The sequence below is a fragment of the Thamnophis sirtalis genome, unplaced genomic scaffold (genome assembly GCF_051295495.1).
Source record: "Thamnophis sirtalis isolate CommonGarterSnake01/CBP01778 unplaced genomic scaffold, rThaSir2_p1.2 scaffold_13, whole genome shotgun sequence".
Classification (NCBI taxonomy): Eukaryota; Metazoa; Chordata; class Lepidosauria; order Squamata; family Natricidae; genus Thamnophis; species Thamnophis sirtalis.
Genome location: NW_028261393.1, coordinates 16,722,124 through 16,744,580, shown reverse-complemented (window position 1 = coordinate 16,744,580; position 22,457 = coordinate 16,722,124). Strand labels below are relative to the sequence as shown.

General features: G+C 42.7%; 1 protein-coding gene, 1 long non-coding RNA gene and 3 other non-coding genes across 8 annotated transcripts in view; all 5 read left to right on the top strand.

Moving 5' to 3' along the window:
- Positions 1 to 13,505, top strand: part of PHACTR4 (phosphatase and actin regulator 4) — a 91,361-nt gene extending 77,856 nt beyond the window's left edge. For all 4 annotated transcript variants that reach the window (XM_087727876.1, XM_087727875.1, XM_087727878.1 and 1 more), the window contains 6 exons: positions 1,148 to 1,304; positions 3,527 to 3,582; positions 5,685 to 5,746; positions 7,736 to 7,873; positions 10,117 to 10,193; positions 11,538 to 13,505. In XM_087727876.1, coding sequence (XP_087584002.1) covers positions 1,148 to 1,304; positions 3,527 to 3,582; positions 5,685 to 5,746; positions 7,736 to 7,873; positions 10,117 to 10,193; positions 11,538 to 11,553 — 506 coding nt within the window. In that variant the 3' untranslated portion in view covers positions 11,554 to 13,505. The remainder of the gene's footprint in view (positions 1 to 1,147; positions 1,305 to 3,526; positions 3,583 to 5,684; positions 5,747 to 7,735; positions 7,874 to 10,116; positions 10,194 to 11,537) is intronic.
- Positions 13,506 to 15,417: 1,912 nt separating this feature from the next.
- On the top strand, positions 15,418 to 19,367 carry LOC106554188 (uncharacterized). Its single transcript, XR_015698303.1, has 4 exons — positions 15,418 to 15,473; positions 16,442 to 16,519; positions 17,401 to 17,551; positions 19,277 to 19,367. It is a non-coding gene; the product is annotated as an uncharacterized LOC106554188 (long non-coding RNA).
- On the top strand, positions 16,799 to 17,004 carry LOC148043087 (small nucleolar RNA SNORA73 family). The gene has a single exon (XR_015698418.1). It is a non-coding gene; the product is annotated as a small nucleolar RNA SNORA73 family (small nucleolar RNA).
- On the top strand, positions 18,914 to 19,120 carry LOC148043086 (small nucleolar RNA SNORA73 family). Its single transcript, XR_015698419.1, has one exon. It is a non-coding gene; the product is annotated as a small nucleolar RNA SNORA73 family (small nucleolar RNA).
- Positions 19,368 to 20,023: 656 nt separating the features above from the next.
- LOC148043085 (small nucleolar RNA SNORA73 family) lies at positions 20,024 to 20,229 on the top strand. The gene has a single exon (XR_015698416.1). It is a non-coding gene; the product is annotated as a small nucleolar RNA SNORA73 family (small nucleolar RNA).
- The last annotated feature ends 2,228 nt before the right edge of the window (positions 20,230 to 22,457 follow it).

Genomic DNA, 22,457 nt, shown 5'->3' with positions numbered 1-22,457 from the left:
TCTTCCTTGCCTTTAGGATCACATTTGCTCCACTTATGTCAGAATTACTGACTGGCTGAGAACAACAACAAAAAGTGTGATTGTAGTTGAATATTTCTTTCCCCAAGTAATGCACCCATCACCCTTAATTTCCCACCACATGCCATGAATGCAGAACTGGAACTGAATCTTAACAATTTAATTATGGTTGGATGCAGAGGTAGTCCTCGATTGACGACCATAAATGAGTCCCAAAATTTCTGTTGACGAGTGAGACTTTCCTTAAGTGAGCTTTGCCTGTTTTACAACCTTTCTTGCCACAGTTGTTAAGTGAATAGCTGCAGTTCTTAACTTAGTAGCACGGTTGTTAAATGAATCTGACTTCTCGGGCAATGATTGTGTGACAAATGGTCAGAAGTCCCTTTTTTTCAGTGCCCTTGTCGCTTCAGATGGTTGCTAAATGAACTGTTGTAAATCAAGAGCTTCCTGTATATTACTGAATTTTTCGGAGTATAAGACGCGCCTTTTTCCTTCAAAAAAGAGGGTGAAAAGTTGGGTGCGTCTTATACACTGAATACAGCATTTTGTGCCTCCCGAAACCGAGTCCCCTTTGCAAAAATGGACGTGAAGAGGGTTTGGGAGGCTTGCAAAGTGCTCCTGAGGGCTAGGGAGGGCAAACAAGAGAGCAAAAAATGGGCCGTTCCCCCCCCCAGCCCCCAGAAGCACTCTACAAGCCTCCCAAAGCCTCTCATGCCTTTTTTTTGCTCCTTTTGCCTCCCCCCCGCAGCCTCCAGAAGCACTCTAAGAGCCTCCCAAAGCTCTGCATGCCCCCCCCCCTTTTGGCAAAAAATAAGGCGTGCAGAGAGTTTAGGAGGCCTGCAGAGTGCAAAAACTTTTTTTTTTTAATTTACCTCTTCAAAATCATGGTATGTCTTATACTCCGGTACGTCTTATCCTCGGAAAAATACGGTAGTTTCCTTTTATTTTCCTGCATGGTTTTCTTCTAGATGTACATCCTTCTTTTCTTTTCATTTTGGTTTTTGATCTTTTTAAAGGTTGTACACACCCAAGACTTTATGACATTGGTCAGCTCTCTGAATTTGATCAAGAAATAGATCGATTGCTTTTGATTGTCTTGTGACCATTTGTGGTCTTGTTCTCTCCCTAGCGGCCCTAGCCAATAAAGTCAAGAGGAAGGACACCTTGGCTATGAAATTGGGGAACATGGCTCCCCGGCAGGAATTGCCACGAGAGAGCACTTTTCCTCGGAAGAGCAAGGAAGAGTGGAATGAAATCCGACAGCAGATTGGGACAACGCTAATCAGGTAGGATGGATTAAAGTCAGGTTAAAGCAAGCGTTTTGGATTACTTGTAACCTGTTGTTAAGAGTTTGGGCATTATCCTCAAGGATCATGGCAGGTACCAGTAGAAGAGAATATTCGTAACTCAGGGTTGAACCATGGGGTGCTTGATGCTCTATGAACATGGTGATTTGCTTGCAAATATTTCATTACCCAACTACTGATGATGATGTTTCCTAGTATGATGGTAATGAAACGTTTGCAAGAAAACCCTCTATCTCAGAGAGCACCAAATGCCAGTAGCTGCAAATGGGATTTCAGGAAAAGGGAGAACGTTAAGTAATTCACCAAAAAAAATCAGAATTTCCTTCAAATGTGAAACGTAGCAGCTCTAATGCAGAGCTATACAAGTATGGAAAGAATCGTGTTGAAGCAGCTGCAAAGAGACAAAAGAGGAGGAACTATTAAAGAAAAAAGAAATCCTGAGGAATCACTTGGCCCAGTTATGAAAGGAAAGGAAAGACCTCCGGGCAGCTCTTGAAATGAATCCTGCAGTTGTGTTGAAGTTGTGTATATGATGTTACAGAAGAGGAGGCAACTGTTCTAGCATTAAAGTGCCACTTTCAAGGCAGGAAATCCCTAATAATTCTTGAAGGTAAATTAAAGAAGTTGGAAGAAGAGTGTAAGTTGAAAGAGTCTGAGCGGGTGTCTCTGGAACTAGAGTTGACAGAAGTGAAAGAGAATTTGAAAAAGGCTTTGGCTGGAGGCATAACACTAGGATTGGCAATTGAGCCTAAATCACAGAATTTAACTGCACAGTCTCCAGTTCTATCATGGCTATGTTTGCCATCCAGACCATATCCCCCAGCTTTAAAGGTATGCAGTCCTGTTACCTGTTTTAGGTTCTGGCAGTCTTATGGACACAGCTTTCGGTTCATACGACTGTTTTTGTTTGAACCGTGTGGGGTGCAGTGGTTAGAATATACAGTACTGCAGGCTACTTCTGCTGACTGACTGCTGTCGGCAGTTCGATCTCACCGGCTCATGTTTGACTCAGCCTTCCATCCCTTCGAGGTCAGTAAACTGAGGACCACCCAGATTGTTTGGGGGGCAAATATGTTGACTCTGTAAACCGCTTAGAGAGGGCTGGAAAGCACTGTGAAGCGGTATATAAATGTAAGTGCTGCTGCTATTGGTTTGGTCTACGTGGTAAATAAGGACATTTATCTTTAAAGAGTATTATTCATAGGCACCATAATTTCTGCAGAGCCATAAAATGTATTTAGGCGAAGGGTAGTTATTTTTTAAAAAAATAAGGTGCAATCAGAAGTGGAAAATAGTGTCTTAATCTGGACCATGGATTGCAACAAAGAGATTTAGGGAAATCCTAATGTTGATATGCTGTTTAATGTTGTGATCTCTCCCTCTCCCTCTCCCTCTCCCTCTCCCTCTCTCTCTCTCTCTGTCTCTCCCTCCCTCCCTCCCTCCCTCTCACATCTATCTTATCTACATCATACACAGATTCACACACTCAAAACATGCAACATAGACACACATAGACAATAAGTAGACTGGGATCACTTGATGGATTTCCATAAGCCGGCAAGTGTTTCTTGCCCTCCAGTTGCTGAACCATAGCAACCAGAATCAAGTATTTTCTGTTTGCTTTCCTTTCTAAATTAGGCTGTCAAATGTTTGTAGGAAAGGCCCATAAATTCATTTCTGCTGATGTAAGCAAATCAGACTCTTCATCCTTAAACTCGAAGGGTTCGTACTCCGCCAGCTGTGACTGATAGACCATGCGGCTCCAGGGTTTTGGCTCCCAACAGCTCTTTGCACAACTGGAGTCTTCGTGGCCCTTCCCTTCAGGAAGATGGGATTGTGCAGCATTTGGGCTTCCAGAGCAAAAACACAGTTTTGGAACAGGAGGTGGGCCCTGTCCGGCAGCTCTTGTGGCAGCCACCCCTTTCCCAGTTATTCTGTAGCTGGGCCCCACAACCCCCATATAATCCTAGAGGCGGCTTTCCCCCGCATTGACTTTGCTTGCTGGAAGCCAGCTGAATTGAAAGACTAGCCAACCAGTGCAGGGTCCATGCCCTTACACATTTTTTGCCTTTAAAGCCAAAATGCATCTTCTAAAAAGATAGATAGATTTGTATTATGACCACTGCTATTATGAGAGCTTGTTTTTATGTGCTTGCCTTTGCCTAAAATAATGTTTTTCTTTTTAAAAAAAAAACAAAAAGGCGATTGAGCCAGAGACCAACGGCAGAAGAACTGGAGCAAAGGAACATACTTCAGCGTAAGTAACGTCAACTCAAGATTTCCCTTACGTTTGTCTATCAGTGTTCTGACCAAGGCTTCCCAAGAGCCTGAAGCAAACTCCTTGTCCTGACAAAAACCCCTGTTATTAATTTACTGTGAATTCCACTCATTCACATCAAACAAAATCTTTCCAGGGAGGAGTTACAGTCACAGACCTTACCTGGCATGGAGAGCTAACAGGCCAATATCTGCAAAACTTGGCAAGGAGTCTCAGAGAATCTTGAACCAATTAAGCAAATTCATTTTCTCCTGCAAACTCCACTCCCCTTTCGCTCCTCTTTTATTCCCTCTGGGAGGGGCCATTTATCGTCCACCTGTGGCCTTCTTTCCAAGTCCACTCCTGTTCTTTAGCTGTTCCCTTCGTCTGGCAACTCTGCGCATGTGCACACTGGGAACAGGCTCCAGCTGTTCGTCTGCTTACTGATGTTCGACTCTGAAGGCAGCTGAAAACTGGTGTACAGCCCTGGCCCCCTCTCTGCCTCCGACACAGAGCCCTGATCAGAGCCTTCCCCAGACTCCAGGACTGGCCCATGTTCCTCCCCAACCTCCTCTCTGTCCAAATCTGCTGCCAGCTCTGCTGGTTGGCCACAACAACCAGATAGTTGATACTCCAGATACTCTTCAACTTATGACCGCGTTTGGGATGGGAATTTCCATTGCTAAGCACAAGGTGGTAATTCATTGATCCATGCCTGATTTTACGACCTTTTTTTGCCATGGTTGTTAAGCAAAGCACTGTAGTTGTTAAGTGACTCACATTGTCGTTACGTAAATGTGGCTCCCCCCTCTCCACTTGGCTGTGCTTGTTGGAAACCAGCTTGGGGGGGGGCGTTACAAATGGTGATCACTTAACCCAGGGACACTGCAACCTTCATAAGGGCATGCTGGTTGCCAAAGCAATTGAATTTCGGTCATGTGCTGCAGCGGTCATAAGTGTGAGAACTGGTTATAAATCACTTTTTTCAGTGTCATAGTCATTTTTGAACAATTGCTAAACGAATGGTAGTAAGTTGAGGGCTCCCTGTAGACAGTGTAGAAATTGATGGGGAGTTTATGGCATGATGCTCCAAGATGGCATGTCTCACTTTGATAAAGACATCCAGAAGAATAGAATAGACTGGACTGGAGTAGACTAGAACAGGACAGAACAGTTGGAAGAGACTTTAGAGGTCCTCTAGTCCAGCCCCCCTGCTCAGGCAGGGGACCCTACACCACTTCAGACAAATGGCTATCCAACATCTTCTTAAAAACTTCCAGTGTTGGAGCATCGACAACCTCTGGAGGCAAATTGTTCCACTGATTAATTGTTCTAACTGTCAGGAAATTTCTCCTTAGTTCTTGGTTGCTTCTCTCCTTGATTAGTTTGAACTACCCATTGGTTCTTGTCCTGCCCTCAGGTGCTTTGGAAAATAGTTTGACTCCCTCTTCTTTGTGGCAGCCCCTAAGATATTAGAAGACTGCTATCATGTCTCCCCTAGTCCTTCTTTTCATCAAACATGACCTACCCAGTACCGTTCTTCATATCTTTTAGCCTATATATTATGAGGCCTTATGTATTATATCTCCCCGACACAATTTCTAATATCTTCTGTGCACAAGACTAATGGAAACCATTTGCTCAACATGCGCACCCCTACAGGGTTAATCTTCTTCTTTTTTTTTTAATTAAAATTTTTTAATTTTTAATTTGAAACAAGTACAACATTTTTCTTTACATGCTATAAAAAGTGTATCGGTCGGTCACAAATAAACTTTGGTACATCTCCTCCACAGTCAACAAACATAACTCAAGCATTTTAACTCAGATATTCATACATATCACCATCATCATATATCCATTTTCATTTGACTGTAATTATTATTTAAAGATATTGATAATAATAATATTCTTAAACAATACATACCCACACCAATGGGAAAAGAAAAAAATCACAAAAAAAAAAAAAAGAAAACACACAAAAAGAAGAGCAAAAAAGACAAAAAGGGTTAATCTTCTGAGGCCTTATCTAATCATAGTTCGCATGAATCTAACCAGGAAAGAGATTTCAACATCTTTTCCTTTCCTTTCCTATTTGGCAGAAAAAAATGAGGCTGACCGGCAGGCTGAGAAGAGGGAAATAAAAAGGAGGCTCACTCGGAAGGTAGGAGATTCTTCAGGTGTTTTCCCGCCTTTGCACAGTAATCTGTAGGAGGGGGACCCTTCAGAAAAGGTCCTCTCCTACATAGGTGTTACAAGATTTATTCAGTGTTGATCCTGAGGTTTTCATTTAGAGATTCTGTCCAGAATACACTGAGAAGCGCTTTAGACTCTGGCCTCCTGTGCAGGGGTGGGCTTCAAAAATGTTAGCAAGGGGTTCTCTGCCCGGTTGCTGGTGGGTATGGCCATGGTGGGCATGGCCTAGTTAGCCTCCTGTACTATGGTGTGGGGGGGGGAGGGGGCGTTTTTGCCTTACCTGGGCTCCAGAGGCTTTCCTCGAGCCTCCGGGACAGCAAAAACGGCCTCCCCAGACTCCAGAGCCCATTTCTGGCCACCCCAAACCTCCGGTAAGTCCATTTTTCACCCTCCTCCTCCTCGCACACTCTGCATTTACCTGCATCCAGAACGGGCCACCTGGGGACTCCTGGGAATGGAGGGGTGGGCAGGGACAACAGGGGGTTCTCCAAACTGCACAGAATTTTAGCTGGAGGTTTTCCCAAACCCCTGCGAACCCCCAGCAGCTTCTGTGGGTTCAATAGGTTATTACCAATTCTGCACTCTAGATAAAAAGGATAGGGGGGAAATATCACAGGGTAAATGGTCTGGCTCCATTCGGATATGTGTTATACGTGGCTGGCTGGGGAATTCTGGGAATTGAAGTCTGTACATCTTCAAGTTGCCAACGCCTGATTTGAATTTTTTTTTTTTTTTGCAAAGATGGGTATACAGTAAGTGTGAGCCCCAAATGGGTATATAAAGTGCATCCCCCAAAGTCTCTCTGTGTTTTTCCCTTTCTGGCTTTCACCACCACCCATGTATTACACTTTCCAAACCCCAAAATGAGGTTTCGCTGAATATAGCTCAGCTTTCCTCAAACTGGTGCCCTCCAGAAGCATTTTGGAGCTTTCAAAACTCCCAACCATTTCAAGAGGTGGGTTGCTGCCGGTTCGGCCCAGATCGGGCGAACCAGTAGTAGCGACCGGGGGATGCTCCGCCCATAGAAGTTGCATGTGCGCATGCACGTGGGAGCACGCCCGAACCAGTAGTAAAAAAATTAGCAACCCATCTCCGAACCAGTTGGTTAATCCCAATAAGTCTGAAGGCTGCTGGTTTGAGGAAATGAGACACGCAGAGGCTTATTTTGAAAATTTAACCCTGAAGATTAAAAGGCAATGGAAGTAAGTGACATTCTTGCTTTTTTATTATTGTAATACTGCTACTTGCACTAGGGTTAGCTAGTCACTACCATGTGAGAATGATGGGCTTGGCATAGTCATGACTTTCAAATTAAGTCTTTGCAACTTAGCCTTGCAAAACTATTGTAAGACTTTCTCATGGGACAATTGCACACCAGTGTTTCTACCTTCCTGTGTTGCTCTCCACACACCCCCGTACAATGCCCAGGAAGTGTGACAATGCAGAGATATCAGGGCATTATTGCACTCCCTTTGACTTGCATAGCAGAGTACCATGTGATAACTTTAGTACATAGATTTTTTATTGTATTGTATTTTATTATTTGTATGCAGCCCTTCTCCGGGAGGACTCAGGGCGGCGAACAATTCAAGGGGGGAAAAAAAGGGGGAACATAAAAGACAAAATACAAATAATAAAAGTAGACAACAGTCGCACAACCATACATGTCGAGAGGGGAGGGAACTCATCACCCCCAGGCCTGCCGGCAAAGCCAGGTTTTGACGGCTTTTCAGAAGGCCTGGAGAGAGGTGAGGGTCCGGATCTCCGCGGGGAGTTCATTCCAGAGGGCCGGAGCTGCCACAGAGAAGGCCCTCCCCTGGGTAATAGCCAGGTGGCATTGGCTGGTAGATGGCACCCGGAGGAGGCCAACCCTGTGAGATCTAATGGGTCTGTGGGAGGTAATTGGCAGCAGGCGGTCTCTCAAGTACCCAGATTTCTCTCTTTCTCTGCCTTTTAGCTTAGCCAAAGGCCTACAGTGGCTGAACTGCAGGCCAGGAAGATCCTGAGGTTTCATGAGTATGTGGAGGTAACAGATGCCCATGACTATGACAGGAGAGCTGACAAGCCGTGGACAAAACTCACTCCTGCTGACAAGGTAAAAAAAAGCAAAGTCAACATTAAAATTACAAAGTTAAAAACTCTCCGCTCAGCCTCCCTCCAGTCCTGCTTTTGCTATGTGGACATAATTAAGCCTCCAACCTGGCCATCTTGGTTATTAAATCACTAATTGTTAAAACTTAGAGACTGCCCAACTCCAAACAATGCAGGGCAGTTTAAAAAAATAAGGAGCACATGCTTTACAACATGACGGTAATAACAAACCTCTAGATAGAAGCTCAGGGCCCACACCACTCCCATGCCCTGGGAGAAGACCCCAGTCTTCAAAGATGTCATGGGGAGTCATATAGATTTTAGGGAGGATGGTGTTTCAAGAGGGCAGATGCTGCAATAAGGAAGTGGTGCTTCCCGTGGCACGACAAAACCGCGCTCGTCAAAATAGCGGTGATAAAATCACGTCGCTAAAGCTGCGACGTCATCACCGCGCGTCATCACCGCCGCGACAACAGCGCGGCAACAGAAGGGCGCTTTAAAACGGCGCCGCGGCAGAAAGCCAATTTCAATTAAGGTAAGGGTTACGATTAGGTTTAGGGGTTTGTTTTAGGGTTAGGTTTAGGGTTAGGTTTAGGGTTAGGTTTAGGGTTAGGTTTAGGGTTAGCATTAGGGTTAGCGTTAGGGTTAGGTTTAGGGTTAGGTTTAGGGTTAGGTTTAGGGTTAGGTTTAGGGTTAGGTTTAGGGTACTGAGTGCTTGGGAATGCGCGGATTTGCCCTCCACGATTATGTCATCGCGGTAGGGTCGCGTTTTTCCTTAGCGCTTCGAACGGCGCGAATTAGTCTTCGTGCTTATGTCTCTGCGGATAAGGGCTTCGCGGATTTGTGGTGGAACTGTGCTTCCTGGTCCTGCTAGGTATAAAATATATAATAACAGAGTTGGAAGGGACCTTGGAGGTCTTCTAGTTCAACCCCCTGCTTAGGCAGAAAACCCTACACCACATCAGACAAGTGGTTGTCTAATCTCTTCTTAAAAACTTCCAGTGTTGGAGAATTCACAACTTCTGGAGGCAACTTTGTTCCATTGATTGATTGTTCTAACTGTCAGGAAACTTCTCCTTAGTTCTAAGTTTCTTAGTTCTAAGATGCACAGAGTACCAAACTTCCAACCTTTCTGATCAACAAACTTAGCCACTGAGCCAGTGTGTCTCTGTACAACTGTGTTTCTACGTTAATATTAATAGCCGGGCTAAATAAAGATATTTATCCTTTTGCTCATCTCCGCTGAGTTATCAAGATCCCTTCTCCCCACCTGTTTCCTTTCTTGCCGCATTTCATGACCTTCCCAACCAGATACCCTCCCACTCCTGCTGACTGATACTTCCTGAGCTAGATCCAAAATGGGGAACTGCCTGCTATCCTGACCATAAAAAGCTGTGTGTACGTACAGTATGCAGGGGAGGGTGTCTGCTTTTGGTTTGTACACATAGATACATTCATGTAAAGGTACCCCTTGACGCACAGCCACAATTAAGTCCAAAATTTCTGTTGTTTCAGCGAGACTGTTGTTGAGTTTTGCCCCATTTTACTTGCTCATTTCTTGCCATAGTTTTTAAGCAAATCACTGCCGTTGAGCCATGGTGGCGCAGTGGTGAGAATGCGGTATTTGCAGGCTCCTTCTGCTGACTGCCGGCTGCCTGCAATTTGGCAGTTTGGATCTCACCAGGCTCAAGGTTGACTCAGCCTTCCATCCTTCTGAGGTGGGTGAAACGAGGACCCAGATTGTTGGGGGCAAGAGACTGACTCTGTAAACTTTTTAGAAGGGACTGTAAAGTACTGTAAAGCTGTATATAAGTCAACTGTGTTTTCCCAAAAATAAGACAGGGTTATATTTTCTTTTGACCCCCGAAATAAGCACTTGGCCTTATTTTTGGGGAGGTCTTATTATTTTTTGAGGTGTAGGAGGTGTCGAGCGTGGTCACCTCATGGCTGATGCTGTGCTGCAATATTTTCGGGGAGGGCTTAGTTTGGGGAGGGCTTATTTGAGCGCAGGTGCTCAAAAGCCCAATATGGCTTATTATCCGGGAGGCTTATTATCCAGGGAGGTTTTATTTTCTGAGAAACAGGGTAAGTGCTATTATTGTTGCCATTGTTAAGTTAGGCACAAGGATGTTAAGGGAATCCGTCTTCCCCATTGACTTTGCCGGTCATCACGGTGGACACTTTGGAGAGAGTCCAATAATCATCAAAACCTGGGAACTGATGGGATTTCTCTGCTCTTTCATGTAGGCTGCCATCCGGAAGGAGCTGAACGAATTCAAGAGCTCGGAGATGGAAGTGCACGAAGAGAGCAAGCAGTTCACTCGGTACGTTCAGAGGCGGTTGCTCAGGTGGACTCTCTATCCATAGCAGGAGGGTCAGTTTCGCGGCAGAGCATGTGCAGGATTTTAGCTTCTGATCTGCTGTAGCTCCTTTATTTGGAATAAGTTGTACTGCAAGCTGAACCATGTTCACACAAGGGGGGGGGGCGGTGGCGGCGGCTACACAAACACACACACACACACACACACACACACACACACACACACACGGTAGCTGCAATCAACACAACTTAGTTTTTGCAGATTTATTTGGAAGCAAGCCTGAGAGGGTAATTTTAAAGTTCATTTTTTTGGCATGTGCATTTTGTGGAGAGCCAGCGCCATCTAGCATTGAGAACTCTTAGGGGAGACATAAACCATGTAGAAGTTGATCTGAATGTTCCCATCTCCAGATCTGGACTATCTAAGACAGGAGTGTCAAACACAATTTCATTGAGGAGCACATTAGGGTTGTGTTTGACTTTTTGGGTGGTGGTGGTCAGGATGGGTGTGGCCAGGTGGAGTGTGGCCAGCTCAGCATCACTCGTGTTGGGGAAGACTGCGGCAGCCCAAGCGCTCTGCCAAAGAAAACAGGCTCCCGAGCTCTGTTTTCAGCTGCGACAGCCTCCTGCAACTCTCTAAAATGGAGTGCTGCCCACGGCTCTCCCGAGCTCCATTTTTGTTGGCAGAGGTCCTGCGGGCTTTGCTGTTTCCGGGTACCCCCCCCCCCGAGATCTAAGCATCCCACAGGCCAGATCCGACCCCCGGGCCTTGAGTTTGATACCCTTGATCTAAGAGACTGTTATATCAGCCTTTCCCATTAGATCTGTCAGAGAAGGCATTCTGAGGATATCATCAATTAGCAACCATATATCTCAGGATATATGTCTTTTCGGCCATGCCTCGTGGAGCATTCTTCCCCCTGAATTTAGATTGGCTCCATTTGTTTTGATATTCTGGAAAACCCTCAAGACCTGGTTATAGTCTAGGGCAGTGATGGCTAACCTTTTTTTTGGCAAATGATGGGTATGTAGTTAGATAGATAGATAGATAGATAGATAGATAGATAGATAGATAGATAGATAGATAGAGAGAGAGAGAGACAGACAAGCAGACAGATAGATGATGGGTAGGTGGATGGATGGCTGGATGGACGGACGGATGGATGGATAGATTATAGATAGATATAAGATGATGGATGGAAGGACGGACAGACGGACAGACAGATAGATACAGACAGATGATGGGTAGATAGATGGATGGATAGATGGATAGATAGATTGGAAGATAGATAGGAAGATGATAGATAAATAGATAAATGTTATATGATTCTTTATACTTGTCTTGCAGATATCATCGGCCTTAAGGTTTTCTTTTTTTAAAAAAAAGAAAAACAGCAAGAAGTGCAAGCCGTCACCGGAAGGGAAACGAACTAGCCGTGTCTGTCATTTCCTGTCTCACAAGTTGAAGAGGAATCTTGAGGCTTGTTTGAGATTAGCCTTCATTCACATATCCAGAAGAAAAGTTTCTCTTCGCCAGGAAACGGGCCAGGGACAGGAAACGCCCTCGACCCCAAAGGGAAGCATTTCATTGAAAGGAAATTTGTCACAAGTGCCACAAGATCACACGGCGGGGCAAGTCACAACCGAAAGCATTATACCTCAGATATACGGCAATACAAACAGAGGATGCCCCTTGGCTCCTTATCTTCTGGCTAATTCTGAACCCTTTCATTTCCCGTTCTCAGCGAAAAGTGAGACTTATCAGAGCAGACTTTGGAGCTATGGAATGAGAAGTATGCACGTACCTACATGATGCTGTACCCAGAAGAAACTTTAACTGACACATTACTGGAGATTTGGGGAAGGTGCTTATGGGCTTTTTTCTTTTTTTTTTTGGAGTTACTAATTTGCAGAATCACTACTGACCAATCATATGTTGTCTAGCGGAAGAATTGTTGAGCTCTAACGTGGCACATGCTGCATCTTGGGGGTGGGGGGGCAGGAGGGGGGAAACGTAACATTTTTTTAAAAAAATGGACAACAAGAAGCTCCTTTCGACACTCAAAGAGCAAATTTTCTGTGGAGAGGGGATGCACCTTTAAGGCCTGTTTAACAGGACACTGCAAAGCCTGAAATGAGTTGCCTTGAAGAAGCTGATGACGTGGAATATACTGTATTTTTTTAAAAAAAATCTTGACTTTTTTTTTTAAAAGCAACTTCCTGAAACTAATGTGGAACTTGCCTTTTTTTCTTAGATTTGTAGCAAAAACGTACTGAAACGTAAATGATTCGCAAAGGGCTTAAACCCAGCTTTTTAAGAAAAGGAAAGATTGGCATGGCATTGAATAGATTTGACGGAATGGTTCTCTGAACCGTGTATCACTGGCCACATCCGAGATGCCTGTCCTATGACGTTGGAGTGAGGAGATGGCGGGGGGTGGGGGATCATACAAAAACGGGAATTTGGACATGTGTTGGTTCTGTAGTTGAGCATCGGTTTGGCGGCACATCTCTTCACACATCTGTAAAAGATCACACCCGTAGAAGCTTGTAGATGCATGTAGGCTGGAGGCTGATATGGCTGTGCTTCCTCAAATCCAGAAGGAGACCTCTCTTCTTTTTTTTGCTGCTACGTTTGCAACTACACACCTTTTGGGCAGGAGGATGACCCAGACACAAGAGGACAGGATTCAGATCTCTTAAAAACGTTGTGCAGAGCAAGGAATATATGTGCAGTCAATCTTCTTGAAAAAAAACTCCCTTCTGACTGATTTCAGTAGCGATTAAAGGGCAACGGACACCTTAGGCTGCATCCAGCTTCTTCTTATCTTTTCACACAGATGAGATAAAAGTTTATGCATATTGGAGGTCTTTCTGTCCAAGAAATGGTCCTCCTAATGCAGGGGTCTTCAAACTTGGCAACTTTAAGACTTGTGGACTTCACCTCCCAGAAGAATTTTGGGAGTTGAAGTCCACAAGTCTTAAAGTTGCCAAGTTTGAAGACCTCTGTCCTAATGAGTGAATCTGGGGGAATGCAAGGCATGGGCAAACCTGCCTTCACTTCCCCTCTCCCCCTTACTCTCATTCCAGCCTATGCCAGTTGCCTTTCTGGTGTTCCTGTGAGGGGAGAAGAATGTGGTCTTTTCTTTGTAAGGAGCCATTTTGCAAGGAGAAAAGCTTTTGGTGTGGATTATGGGATAAGTGCCAGTGTACTCTTTTCATCCGAGCAATTTCCCCCCCATGATGTATAAAATCTCTACTAAGGAAATCATTGTGTTGTCTTCCTATCAACAAGATTGTATGAAATAAATTTTTTTAGGAAAAAAAACATATCCTTGTTTTTCATTCTGTTTCTTCTCCATAATAATACATACACAAATTTTTATGAATAAACATCAGGGGTGTTTAGTTGCAGAGTGAGAGTGATTGAATATTTCTGCAGGTGGATAGGAAATGGGTTGTGCATATTTCAATCACTTCTATTGCTATACTCGCAATCTCTGTTTCAATATCCAAGAGACTCTTTGTGTTCCCAGTAATACCAGTGTACTCTGTTTTTGTGTTCTTCAAAACTTAGTGATTTATGGTACATGTTAACACCCCCCCCCAAAAAAAAATCTACATTTTAATTGGATTCTGCAGGCAAGGTTCTTGAACTTGTCCACATAGTTATTTGCATGAACTTTGTGGTATATTGTGCTAAATCAATGTTTCTCAACCTTAGCAACTTGTTGATGTGTGGATTTGAAGTCCCAGAATCCCCAGCATTCTGGGGAATTCTGGGATACTGCACATCTTCTTCATGACCTGTTTTCCTTGTTCTCTTCTGGGAGGAGGCTTCGTGCTCGAAGCAGAACATCCAGATTCAGTCAGTTTTGTTCCATATAGTATCCAATATGCATTCAAGATGGGCAATGATGTATTTTTAAGTATGGGTGAAGGGATATGCATAAGTATGTATCCAGGCATGTCTGTATGTTATGTATGTCTACACTTTTGAGAGCAGGCAACAAAAATTCATTTTTAATGTGTGCCAGTGTGCCCACAGTAAAAAAAATGACAATAAAAGTTATATTAGTGGGAGTTAAAGTCCAAACATTTTAAACTTCCAAGGTTGAGAAACACTGCTCTGAATTATGGCTTATGCTTAATGTATTGTGTGCAACTTTCTGCAATTGCATAATGTTGCTTGCACATAAAAGGAATACCGATAAATAAGTTAGATAGATACACATAAACACACACACTGCGTAAGCACAACCATTTGGGGTTTAATTTAAAAAATGGCGAAGCTTATGGCCCCTCACTGTGTTGGGGGATGTTGAAGCTGCTAATTTGGTTCTAGCTTCTTACCTAAATTTACTTTCTTTTAAATGAAGGATGTTATATAGCCCTGGAAGTCTAGTGATGTGGCCCCACAAGATTGCAAATCTTTCACATTATTATGATATTTTTACTGATATTTATGTACATTAAATATATTATATATTTTCTATGTGGCCCAAGACAATTCCTCTTCACTCAATGCAGCCAGGCAAGTCAAAATATTGGACATGCCAGTTTTAAATGGAAAATATATGGTGAATATATATAGCCAATAGCCAATAGAAAAATAGGTTGGGGAAAGCCTTATTTTTGAGATTTGAAAAATAGATCTTGCATTCTAAAATAATTAAGAAAAAGTACATCATATTCTAGCAATTCGAAGGAAGTTCTGAAAAATTGAAAACTAGAGAACAAATCCTTTCTTGGTAGAGGAGCTGCTAGTATTCGGTCAATAGGGGGCGTTTCCGCCTTGTTTTCCCTTGAAATCTCGTTTTATCTTCGAGATTTTGGGCTCATCCCGTCTGGCTGCACCGATTCGCCTGCCGCTGATTCGCGCACGCGTACTGTTGCCCAAAGAGATGTCCTTTGTAGAAAACGTGCGGTTTCCAATTGCACGCGGTGGCACTTTCCGTTTGGCAAGCAATAAAGCAATAAAACCAAGACTGCTTCAAGGGATTAGGATTCCTTGAAAACTAGTGTGGGAGGAGGCAAGCCTCGCCAGTTTGGGTGGCTTTGGCTATTATAATATTTTGCCCCGCACCCTGAAGCACCGCGTGAGAACCGGAAAGCGAAGGTTGCGTGGAACAAGTCCAATGGAATCTCATTGGCTTTCGGTTGATCACCTTCTACAGGATTTCTTCTGCGCATGCGACATTTGGTTTTCCCGGCATCCTCAGCGCACTATAAATACAAGCGTCGGGGGGCTTTTCGTTCTTTCTTTGGCACGTGGCGAAGGGAGGTGAGTCTGCTTGGTCATATTTCTCGCTTAATAGGGCGGTTGCGGCAATCGCATAGTTGACATTTTATTAACATAAAAGATTAAGTCGGGGGTTGAACATCCAGATTTATTAATGTATTTATTAACTTTATGTCCTTCCCGTCCCATAGCGGTTCTGGGCGTCTTTAGATAGTGGTACATCAATAGCAACAATCGCAGTTAGAAATTGCACGAATGAAAGAATGCTCGACTTATAAGAGGCTTAAAGGGGCGGCAGTTAGAAAGCCTCTAATTTTAATTAAGGCAACTTAATGGAGTCTTTTGGAAAAGAGCGAACTGAATCTTAGGCAGATGCTGCTGCTTCAGCCTTTGTCCGCCCATCCCCGAATTATTAAAAACATATTGCCCTTCTTTCCCACGTGGAAGTGATGGGCAAGAGATAATAAGTCTGTTGAATACTTACTTGAATTAGCACTGCTTTATGCCTTTTTAAAGGTAATAATAGAAGATTCTGTGAATTATTTGAAACACAATCGGGTTGTGAACAGGGAAAAAGGTTGCTGGTTTATTGAGGCTATAATAATCTTACCTAATTTATTAATGGTGACCTTAAAGCGAGTTGGATTATTTTCTTTACTCAAAACTCTTACATGTGACTCCTTGATAAAAAGAATAGGTCTCCTAATTTGGAAAGTTTGCTTATAGTTGAGCTTTAATGGGCTGAGAAGTTGTGATAGTGCACAACATTGATGTGCATGGCTGGATCGTGCATTATGTTGAGTTAGAATCATTTATAATCATCAATAGTTTGCCCATTTTAAGCATAAAACTATAGCTCCCAAACCAGCATATCTGTATATTATGTACATATATACATTATGACTGAATAAATGGCTTGCCATTGTTTAGAGACTCATTTCTAATGTGCTATATCAATTTCTCAGTGTCAATCATGGTTGTATTCATTTCTAATGTAAGTTTTATTGCAGGGAAGAACTTCGTTGGTTTTTGTTTGATGCTGCTGAAAATGCCATTCAACTCAAAGATGAAGACTTTGAAGCATAAAGGTATTGTTAAAAAAATATCCTTAATTTTTTTAAGTTTTGAGGGACATCTATCTAAAACTGGTTCCAGCCTCCAATTCAGCTTATTTAAAAAAAAAAAAATCCTAACTGCTCAGAATTAAGGTACTTGGGCCTAAATAATCTCCAGACTGCAAAGCTTAATTAAGGTATATGTATCTTCCTTAATTTTAGGAGCAAGGGCATTCTTCCCTTGAATACATAATTGCCCATAGTTTGAATTCAATTTACATAAATGGAGGGATGTATCAAACCTAATTGGATCCAACAGGGACACCTGGAGAGTTTTCACTCTCTCAGCTCTGTCCATGTGGCGTACGGGAGCGTAGGCTTCTGTCCTATGACGTATGGTCCCCTTCCACACTGTTGGAGAGCAAGTTGGACCTCCGTGGTCTGCAGCCTGCATATTCCTACTGCTTCTCTGAGTCTTTGGACCGTGACAGAGGAGATAAACCATGCAGGAGACAATTCTATTTTCATCCTCTCCTCCCCTTGTTCTATGCCTGATATATCCAGCCTTGGCCGTGTTTAAGAATTGTGGATTTCTGTGAGTTAGAAGTCCACAGGTCTTAAAATTGTCAATGTTAAACACTCCTGCTCTATGTCTTGTTTCATGCTCCCATGTTAATCTGTTTTTCTTATGTGGGGTTTCAGGATTTTGAACTGGAGTTCCTTATGTAGGATTTTATTTTGTAATTTGCCTCTAGTGGTCCAACCGACTCTAGATGAAGTATAATTACTGAAAATGCCAATAAACTGCAAAATTGTATAAATGTATTAATTAATTGGGATCATATTTTGCATGAAAAGTGTCTTGGATTTGAAAAGCTAATGATGTCATTCACTCTGGTTTCTTTTCTATGCAGGCAGCCTTCTGGTTTGGCTGAATTCTGCTGCTACTGGAACATCCTATGCACCATCTGACACTTGAGGACACATCTTATTTGCTCGTCTGACCAGTTTCAGATGATGGACAAGGTTCAATGCTGTGAATCTAATCTGGTTCAAAAGTAGAAGGTATGTGCTTGCCTTGGGCTCTTCTAGCTATACAGGAACAGTTTGGCATCCCTTGAGCTGTATAGGTAACATATGGTCACTGATAGCTGAACTTTCAGCAATAGAACTTTAGCATTATATTGTTTTCCTAGCTGTCATAGGCCTCTAGCTGGATTGCAACAAACGCACCGTAGCCTGATCATTTATCTCAGGTGTGTTGAAAGACTTTGACCAGGAACAAGCCTCCAACAGTGGCGTTAAAGGCAAAGGCTTGCACACCTACGCATTGATCCTAGTTCCAATACTTAAAGCCAAAGGTGAACTTGGAAGAATGCGATTCTGTGTTGCTTTAGATTTGGCTGAATCATCCCTTGCTATTGTTGCTGGTGAAAGTGACTGAGAATTCTGGAAGGGTGCAATTTTTTTTCCTCCCATTAGGCAGTCTTGCAAATTCTATAATTGAAGTTACTTTTGTTGGAAATGTCTATTTGAAATAGCACATGGAGCTTCCCCAAATGCTGATTTCTAGAATGGCTTGTAAGAGTCGCGGTGGCGCAGTGGTTAGAGTGCAGTACTGCAGGCTACTTCTGCTGGCTGCCAGCAGTTTGGCAGTTCAAGTCTCATCAGGCTCAAGGTTGACTCAGCCTTCCGAGGTGGGTAAAATGAGGACCCAGATTGTTGGGGGCAAGGGGCTGACTCTGTAAACTGCTTAGAGAGGGCTGTGTTGCTATTGCTAATGGCAAGTGATTTTAAGGTGAGAGGTGACTTTAGATAACCGTTGGACTCTTTATTTTCTTTCTGTTCAGTTTTATCTTGAGCCACTAAGCCATTAGCACTTGAAGTACTAATTATGACCTTTAAAGCGCTCCATGGCTTAGGCCCAGGGTACCTGTGAGACCACCTACTGCCACCGGTAGCCTCCCATCGTCCAATGCGATCCCACAGAGTTGGCCTCCTCAGGGTCCCGTCAGCCAGACAGTGTTGGCAAGTGACCCCCAGGGGGAGAGCCTTCTCTGTGGGAGCGCCTTCCCTCTGGAATGAGCTGCCCCCGGAGCTTCGTATAATCCCCAACCTCCAGTCCTTCTGACGCGCCCTAAAAAGTTGGCTTTTCCAGCAAGCCAGCCTGGCCTGAACAAAACAAAACAAATTATTGATTACTGTTAATTTTAATTTGTTTTTAAAAAATGTCATTGTCAATTTTAATTGGGTTTGGGTTATCCTATTTAATTTCTTTTTAACTTTTGTATTATGTGTTTCTTTTAATGTTGTACTGAGTCCTTGGGAGAAGGGCGGCATATAAATTGAATAAACCTAACCTAATCTGAAATCATGAAGACTAACCACACTTCCAGAAAGGCAGGAATTTGTGCTTCACGTAACAATCCAGCGGGGGCACCTGGAGAGATTGCGGTCTCTTCAGCTCTGTCCATGTGGCGTACGGGAGCGTAGGCTTCTGTCCTATGACGTATGGTCCCCTTCCACACTGCTGAAGATCAAGTTGGACCTTCGTGGTCTGCAGCCTGCATATTCCTACTGCTTCTCTGAGTCTTTGGACCATGACAGAGGAGATAAACCATGCAGGAGACATTTTTGCCTGTCACTTCTGTATATTCCAAAGAAACCTTCAAAAAAACCGTGAAGGAAAAGGAGACACAAATAAGTCACAGCCCAATCAGGAATGTATAGCAAGAGCCACAGTTTGAAGATGTTAACTTACTATTTTGTGTTTCTAATTGTGTATTTCAGTAGGCTTTTGAAAGCCCAACCAGGAAGATGGCAGTGGCAGCTCAGTCTTGAAATGGTGGGAGAAATATTTCGAAACCTGGGTCTCTCAGGTACCATTTTTTTCTGTATCTTAGATTGTAACAAGGATTTGAAGGAAGGTGATCTTCCAGGATGGTCATCTTCATCTTGTGCCATATCTGTCATCCAACCTTGGCGATCCTGTTTTTATAACGAAAAAGTACTGCTGAGTTTTCCCCAAACCAGTCCCTTAGATTTTGAAGCCATGGTGATCTGCTTGGACCTTTCCACCATGGATGTCTAGTGAAAGTCTGTCCGTCCGTCCCCTTACCTATGATCAGGTAGTCTGGTAGTTCTTGATTTATGAGACACAGGGACCAGAATTTCTCCTGGTATGCAAGGTTGAATAAGTCAAGCTTGTTTCTGCCACTTTTTTTGGCCACACAAGTGAATCACTGGCCATTAATGGTTCTCCCCCCTCCCTCTTCTTTATTGACTTGGCTTGTCCAAAGCCAGCTGAGAAGGTTGCAGCTGGTGATTCCATGATTCTGGGATGCTGCAGCTATTACAAATGCTGGTTGCCAAGCACCCAAATTTTTGTCGGGGGATGCTGCAACTGCAAGGGCATCACTCACTTATTTCCCCCAGGGTTGTTGCAGCTTTGAGCAGTCGTTGTAAATCAAGGACTATCTGTATATTACTCCAGTGCCCCCCTCCTGAAGAAATGAGGGTGATCTCTGGTCTGTTCCCCCAACAGGGACACCTGGAGAGTTTTCACTCTCTCAGCTCTGTCCATGTGGCGTACGGGAGCGTAGGCTTCTGTCCTGTGACGTATGGTCCCCTTCCACACTGTTGGAGAGCAAGTTGGACCTCCGTGGTCTGCAGCCTGCATATTCCTACTGCTTCTCTGAGTCTTTGGACCGTGACAGAGGAGATAAACCATGCAGGAGACAATTCTTGTTTGAAACCTCTCCCTTCCTTGTTCTGTGCCTGGGATGTCCAGCCTTGGCCATGTTTTATAACTGGATTTTTTGGGAGTTGGAAATCCAGAAGTCTTATAATTGTCAAGGTCAAACATGCCTGCTCTATGCTTTGATTCATGCTCCATGTTAATCTTGTGGGGTTTCAGGATTTTGAACTTGAGAACCTTATTCACAGTTGCATGTTTTCATAAAATAAAAATTGCAATAAACTGCAAAATTATATAAATGTATTAGTTAATTGGGATCATATTTTGCATATTTCTCAGTCGTGTGTGTATGTGGCTCTTTGTATCTATCTATCTATATCTATCTATCTATCTATCTATCTATCTATCTATCTATCTATCTATCTATCTATCTATCTATCTATCTATCTATCATCTATCTATCATGTGTCACAACCCCTGATATGCCCAAATATGGGAGGGAGCACACTGCTTTCCTTTTCTGTCTATCGCCTCTTCCTAGGAGCCATCCAGGCAGAAAGCCAATTTTTTAAAATGTTGCCTTTGTTATTTATCAGCACAAATGCTATATGTATGTATGTATATGTATGTTCATGTATATATGTATCTTTTGAGAGCTGAATGCAATGAAATTTCATTTTAAGATATGCTGATTAGTGTACATTTAAAGTGACAAAGATTTCTATTATGAATAGAATTCTATTCATGACCTCAACGGGAATAAAATTCCTGCTTTTAGTTAATGGGTATTTTTTCTACTGAATTGAATTACTGAGATCTGGAACTTTCAAAAATCTGCTTCTAGGCTCTAAATATGGTCATTTTTGTTTGCTTTTTCTTGTAAGGTTATTTGAAAGGAAGGAAAAAAGCTGAAACCATCAACTGTTCTCAGTATTGCTGTTGAAGAGAAACTACTTGGACAGGGTTGGAGGAATAAAAATGTTAGACCAAGCAGCATCGGATAGAAGTCTGGCATTAATGAACCATCCAGAGCACAGGACAACCCAAAGCCATACAAGATCGGATGATGCAGAGAGTCCTGGCCCATAGAATGGCCAAGAGTTAGACATGACTGAATGGATAACATCATCAACTCTAGTGCAACATAGATTGCTGCAGCATTTATAGTGTTAGTTATAGAACAAAACTGCAGCTTAACATTGGAAGTGCAAACCGGAAATATCAGGCAAGAAGAGCAAATTAAAGGACTGGAAATAGAGTACAAATTACAAGTATTTGCAGGTGATCCAGTTTTTATTTTAGAAGATCCATTAAAATCAGGCCCGAGACTTAAAAGACAAATATTAGAGGAAAATCCCAGCTTGTCTCTCCACTTTAGAAGCATTGGTAAACCGAAATTTTATAAATATGGAAATCTTATAAATAAGGATATATACTAAATGAGAAGGGTGAATTGAAAATTAGAATTAGATTAGAATTAAAAGACCAAGGGATAGAACTGGAGTGGTGGTTGCACCTGCAAATTCCATCATGTTATGTGAAGGATGTGAAAACGGGGATTTTTTTATAGAGAATTAAGAGACAAATTATTAGTGGGGGCCGATGACAAATTGATATGGATACTATACAAATATTTATTAGATTATAAAATGGAAGAAGTTAAAGAGAGGATGGTTGTATGGGCTAAAAATTTTGGATATAACATTGATTTGGACAATTGGCAAAAGTTTGGGAGAGAGATTGGAAATTGACACTGGCCACATATAAAGAGAATCTTAAAATGTTTGATAGGTGGCATCTCTCTGCTGCAAGATTGGCTAGAATGTTTAGTACTGTGTCCCCAAACTGTTGGACCAGGCACATGCTGCCACGTGGAGCAAGGAAATACACTGGATGTAACTAGAAGATATTTTTATGTTTTATGTTTGGTACGTATAAGTCTGCCTTTAAAAAATTTTTTTTATAATAAAACAAGGAAATTTTGGTTACAAATTCATGCACAGCAGTAGAAGATTGAAAACACCCGTTCAGAGGAGATAATAAGGAAGATGGATAGACTAATGTTAAAAATAAAAAGACAGACAGAATATTATGACACATGGAACAGATTCTATCAATGGTTAGAAGTATGAGGTGGAAGTTGGAATGCAAAAAAATTAGGGTAAGGGGACCTGGAAATTTATGCATCGTGGTATTAGAATGAATATGATGGTCAAAAGTAATTGTACAACACTTGCGCTGATTTAGTAATATATATGTTACTTGTATTCACTT